This window comes from Rhincodon typus, chromosome 26 (genome assembly GCF_021869965.1).
Source record: "Rhincodon typus isolate 14 chromosome 26, sRhiTyp1.1, whole genome shotgun sequence".
NCBI lineage: Eukaryota > Metazoa > Chordata > Chondrichthyes > Orectolobiformes > Rhincodontidae > Rhincodon > Rhincodon typus.
The window spans coordinates 14,948,779-14,955,227 of NC_063357.1; the positions used below are offsets into that span (position 1 = coordinate 14,948,779).

The 6,449-nt window shown below is 36.8% G+C and overlaps 1 protein-coding gene across 1 annotated transcript in view; it reads left to right on the forward strand.

The window, feature by feature from the left end:
• Positions 1-6,159, forward strand: part of gosr1 (golgi SNAP receptor complex member 1) — a 65,419-nt gene extending 59,260 nt beyond the window's left edge. Inside the window, exons 5-6 of the mRNA XM_048612355.1 lie at positions 2,313-2,395; positions 4,016-6,159. Of these exons, the coding sequence (XP_048468312.1) occupies positions 2,313-2,395; positions 4,016-4,140 (208 nt within the window). The 3' untranslated portion in view covers positions 4,141-6,159. The remainder of the gene's footprint in view (positions 1-2,312; positions 2,396-4,015) is intronic.
• The last annotated feature ends 290 nt before the right edge of the window (positions 6,160-6,449 follow it).

Sequence of the window (6,449 nt, forward strand, 5' to 3'; positions counted from 1 at the left end):
CCCTCCTTCCCTCCCTCCGTTCTGCTCTCAGACTGATCTGAAGAGCCATTTTTAACTTTATTTTGAAGTCTCTTCATTTGTAATGCGTGTGCATTGCAGTGGTATTGTTTCTTGAATCTAGAAACTAAAAACTCATACTTTGTTGATTCATGAAAACTTGGCTAAATTGGCTCCTTTTGTAGCATAAGTTTGCTCTCCAAGAAAGTAATCCACAAAATGAAAAGAATTGCTTTTAAAATTAACTTGTTGCAACCAACCAAAAAAGTGGGTGAATAAAGGAGGAGGGTCATACAAGCATGGATGCAGTCCCTTTGGTCCAACACGTCTGTGCTGGCCAGACATCCCAATCCGACCTGCTCCCATTTGCCAATCATTTGGCCCATATCCCTCTAAACCCTTCCTATTCATATACCCATTCAGGTGCCTTTTTAAATGTTGTAATGGTACCCGTCTCCACCTCTTCCTCTGGCAGCTCATTCTGTACATGCACTTCATCATTCGTGCTCCTCCCCCTGTCCCTAATCTCACGGGATCATAACAGTTTGGGATATCGGTCTTGAATGGTAACCAATTGGGGAACATTGCCACAAGTCTGGACTTAATAAGTGGTAAGCAGACAAAAACTCCCCCTAGATGTCTGCAATGCAGCTGTGTAATCAGTCATCAGGAGTGTATCTTATTGTCCTTTGGATTCCTGCTCTCCTTATGTGGAACCTAATCTTTATTTAGTGTACATCTATAGTGGAATGACTGACTGTAGTAACTGTTCATGGGAGAAGGAAATGCATCCCACACAAACTCCCACCCCAACCATCAAATTGTGAAGGGGTTTTAAAATTTGTTAGAGAAAGTTTTGGAACAGGCCTAGACAAATTTTCTCCTCAAACCTTTCCACCATTCAATGAGATCATGGGCGATTTGTGGCCTAAATGTATTTATCCCACGTGCTCCATTTCCTTTAATAATTTGGAATAACAAAAATCTATCGGTCTTGGATGTAAAATTCATAGTTGATCTATCAATTTTCATCTGTAACATAGCATTTCAAACATCCAGCATACTTTGGGCACAGAAGTATTTCTTCATTTCATTCCTGAAAGAAATGGCTGTAATTTTAGACTGTCTCCTAGTCCTTAACTCAACCAGCATAAATAGTTTCTACCTGTCCCATGTGTCTCACTTACTAACTCAAACTTTGATCACATCACTTCTAGCTTTCCAAGTTCTAGGAGCAAAAGCATAATTGATGTATAATCTCTTTTTGACTTACCCTTGGAGACCATTTGTCATTCTGGCAAGCCTACAGGCACTTCCTCCATGGCCAATATATCCTTAAGGTGTGGTATACACAATAGCTCCACATTACCCCAGGTGTGGTCTAATCAGGAATTTGTGTTGCTTGATTTCTACTTCAATGTATTCTAGCTCTCTAGGTGAGAAGATCAGCATTCCATTATCCTTTTTAATTATTTTCTCTACCTGTTCATGACTATTGAATACCAATCTATTTGGACCCCAAGTCTCTTTGGATCACCACTGTTTCCAGTTCATTATCATTTAGGAAGTACATAATTTAATCTTTCTTTATGTCCAAAATGGATAATCTCACATTTAGCTGCCATGAATTCTGTTTGCCCAGTTTTCTCCATTCACTTAATCTAATAGTATTTTTTAACTTTATGCTTCCATCTACTCTGCTTATAATGATGCCCATATTTGCATTTCAGTAAAATATAAATACATAGCTTTCAATCTCATCTTTGTAAGTTGTAAATAACTCCAAGTAGTTGAAGTCCTAGCACAGAGTCAGAGGTACGCAAGTGGCATCATGATAGTAAAGAACAGATATAGTGAGAAGGTAGAGAGTGAAGTTGTACATCATTTTAGATGTAAAACAATAAATGCACCACTGTTATGAGTTGTCAAATTGCTTTGTAACTCATTGCAGACACACAGACTAGCTGGTGTCGATAATTTTCCAGTTTTGTCCTCATCACATTACTAGTCCCATTGGATTTTAACCGTGGTTAAATTTAGATTGTGAATGTAGAAAAAAAAAGTACTGAGTCTGCACATTTTGTACACTGGTGCAGGAACCGAGAGGTAAGTAAAGAGAAAGAAGGATGAAGATTAATTGGGAGAAATTGGAAAAGTGAGCAGCTGTGGGAATACCTAGTGCACTAGTGTGTGTCGCATTTATCAAAGAAACAGACTACAGTATATATTTTGATTTTCTGTCTGGTCAGCTCGGAAATTGCAGCAGGCTAAGCAAGCTATTCTTAGTAATGATATGATGTGCTTTCTTTCTTTAGCATCGCTATGGCAACAAAAGAAAATGTGACATCACAACGAGGAATGCTGAAGTCAATACAAAGTAAAGTGAACTCCTTGGCCAGTATCCTTTTAAAGCATTTTGTTTTACATTTTTCCACTTCGTGTCAATGTAACAATAAATTAGAAAGTAAATACGACAGAACAGGCTAGTGGACGCACGAGTTTATCTGGTGTTTCTTAGGTGGAAAACTAATGTGTTGTAAAATTTGTTAAACTCTCTTCCACAGCAAAGCTGTGATACCTCAAACTGCAAAACAGTCCAGTCAGCTCAGTAACTAATTTAGTTGAACATAGAGAATTACATGAAGTTCAATACTTTGTATTAAATTTTCAGGACAATTTGGAGTAGATGGTTCACAAAGTACAAGTTTCCAGAGATGTCAATCTTTTAGCTGAGAAAAAATATGTAAAACGTAATTTTTGAAGAGTATATCAACTAATAATTTTTACTATGCAGTGTTCCAGTGTTGTAGGTTTTGGATATAGATGTTAAATACCATAATTATTCTAACAATGATGCAAAAGCTTTCTTTAGATTTTTTAAAATCTATAGTCGATCCATAATTCATTGGTCACAGCACATTTCACTCAGTATAAATGCTAGCTAGCATTGTGGTTATAGTAAGTAAGTTAGAGACTTGGACTAATAATCTCAATATGAAAGTTCAGATCCCACCATGGCATTTAGGGAATTTAAATTCAATTGAATAAAACTGAAATAATGAGTGACTGTCAGTAATGGTGACTCTGAAACTACTAGATTGTTCAAAAAGACATTTAGTTCATAAATGCCATTAGGAGGAAAGTCTGCCATTCTTGCCTAGTCTGACTGATATGTCTTCAGACCTGCAACAATGTGATGGGCTCTTAACTATTCTGTGTCATTTAGAGGGCTGATGTGTTCTTTACAAGCCCAGACTGGCAGGATCTGGAGCAAATTGTTAAGTGAAAGGTGCTTGAGCAATTGCTATTGAATGAGTAAGTTCGCTACACAAATTTGTCTATAAGTTAGAGCTTTACATGAAAATCTAGGGTTGGAGCCATAGGAATGTTCTCACCTTTTGAAAGCTGCAGCTAGTCTCCAATTATCTTAAATTGTTAATTCATTTAATCGTGATGCATATTTTAGACTGAGTAGTGAAATTAGCTCTGGCTTAAAACAAGTTGCAATGTGGTTCTAGACAAAAGCAAATGTACAATCAATTTGTGGGTTATCCATCCAGATTATCCAATGAAATGAATTGTTGAGCCTTACAAACCAATAATGTTTGCTATTCAGTCTGTGTTCATGATAAATTAGCTAGTCTTGAGTGAGTTGTCAATAGGAGGACATCCAGTTGGCCTCAGTGCTCATTATCAGAAAGATGTAAACAAGCCAGGATTCCCTCTTGTGCTCCCTGTTGGAAGGATCAGAATAAGCATTAGGCAAGGATATTTTGAATTTGATCCTCCTTCAGTCAAATAGCCGCTGGTACTTAAACATCCAGTCTGACACCTGAAGTGCAGTCACATCAGAGAATTCTTGATATCCTTGCAGCTATACCCCAATCAAGGAATCTGTACCTTATAGAAAATGAGAGAAAACAGGGTTGAGTGGCTAAAAGCCTATTGTTTAGTGTTAGAATGTTTTTATAATGAATTGAAAACAAAATTATTTCAAATTCTTTAACAAAAATTCCAGACCGATTTCCTGCCATTAACAACCTGGTTCAGAGGATAAATTTGAGAAAACGCAGGGACACGTTAATCTTGGGAGGTGTTATTGGCATTTGTACTATCCTATTACTACTGTATGCTTTTCACTGATGCATTTCCATAAGATATCTCCACAGCTGTAAAGCACTGGGGAGAGTGTGATGGGGAGCTTGTGGACCTGCATATATTGCCTGGATTGTGAGTATGATGGATTTAGGTTACACTGGAATACTTTAAAAGAGATTCCTGCAGGCTACAGTTGTGATTGGTTTATGATAAAATGTTAAACCTCAGATTTTTAATTAATTATGCTCTTGGAATATATAATTTTGAAATATAGCTCATTACATTTTGTGAAAGAATGCATTAGAATGTGGTCTGTTAACACTTCTTCCTGCATCTCAGTTATCCAGATTGAAAGTTACTGTATCATTTCTGAGCAATTACAAAGACCAAATTAGAAAAGAAAAATCAGTTCTTTGAATCATATATCTTGATGCATTGACTTGTGTATTTTCAAGAGCATATATAATGTGTACATAAAATTACTTTCGTACACTGTGGTCCTGCAGAACATTTGTATATTCGTATTCTGTGTAAGTCATGGTTTTGCTCCTTTTGATGGCTTTGCATGTCCATTGTCTGCTCTCTCACCCAGATAAGTGCAAAAGCCAAATGTTTTGAAAACTGGAAATCTGAAATAAAAACATAAAATGTAAAAATACCTAGGTCCAGCAGCGTCTGCAGAGAGGAAAATAAAAGTAGTGTCAGGTGAATGACTTTTCATTAAAGCCAGTTCCAATGAATGGTTGCAAGCTGAAACATCAGCTCTCTATCTCTCTCCAGGATGTTGCTGGAATATTTTCTGGTTTACTCAGATGAATGGTTTTGATTCAACTGATTTGGTTGCAGAGCAGCCTTTGCCAAGACCAAGAAGCAAATACCACACTTAGCCATTCTCTTGGAAATATGTAGAAGTCGTGAAGAGAAAACAAAAGCAAAATTTAAAAAAATCTAGACATCCATTCAATCATAAATTTTAGGTTGTTTATCAATTTCCAAAGTTTTATTAATCTGGCAGACTTTTTAAATTGTTATGTGGCCATGCACAATGTTTATTTATATCAATTTATTCTGTGACATTGGCAAACTATAGCAATATATTAGAACAGGCGTCTGAAGCCACACCCCTCATAAACCAAGTAATCACAATCCTTTTTTTAATATGTGGGTGCAGTATATTGAAACATTGGGATATCTCTGCAAAAAATACTATTGCCAAAGCCTACTTTAAAAAAAAAAGTAAAATTTTAGAGTATCTGTTCTAAAAACCAGCACTGCAGTGAATGGAGAATACTTGTTTTGTGTTTTGTTTTCAGATACTTGCATTAAGGTTGGGATTTGCCCTTTATCCCATTATTTGTTTAAATCACTATACATTTATTCACAAACCACTAACTGGCCTCCCTAATGATTTCCAGAGAATATGACAAACTGTCAGTTTCAATTCCTCAGATTGAGGTAACCAATTTGAATGTTTTGGTTTGGAATTCATGCAGGTACAAAACTTGATGCTCGGAAATATGAATCATTCCAATAGTGTGTTCAGAAAGAAATAACACTTTTTTGTACATTTCACTGTTTTTGCATACAGGCTATGATCTATTTACCATGGCATCTTTGATGAATTAACTTGACACTCTGGCAAGCAAAAGTTGACTGGCTAACTGGATCATTTGAATTCATATTGTTCAGTTCCTTAGCTGGATTTTTGTTTACCATGCAGTTGAGTTGATCCATGTGGAAGGTGCAGTTCTGCCGTAAGATAGAGCTCACACAGCTGCTGTGTTTGTTTATCTACTCAAAGCTTTTGATGTCGAAGATCTGTTTGTTTTTCAGAAAATTCACCCCCCCCTCCCCCCCCAACCCCACTACTCCTGCAACCCTTCTCCTACTGCCCTTTGTCTTTCTCTCCCCCAGTCACTTCTTAAATGCTTCTGGAAATTTTGTTCATGTAGATTTTAATAACCTTGTAAAATAACTTTTTCTCTGCTAATGTGCATTTCCTGCATTGTACAGAGGAGCTCTGACTGTGTATGTAATTTGTTAATAAATTAGAATCCTAAGTGATCCTGTTTGCTGGTGTATTGCCATTGTATGCAAGAACCTGAAATTGCTGTTTGATTTAAATGGAGCTTCATAGTCATGTTGATGACTGCAATAACTCATTCTTTTCAGAAAATTCCACTCAACTACATCAGATACAACCACTGTCCTTACAATTTTCAGCTGCCATGTCTCAGTCTCTGCTCAATCTTTGCTGCTCAAGAAAAAGGTGTAATCCAGATATTCTGGGTTAATGATGAATGGTCAAACACAGACCCAAAGAAACAGACTATGTTCCATGGAGCCCAGTCTGG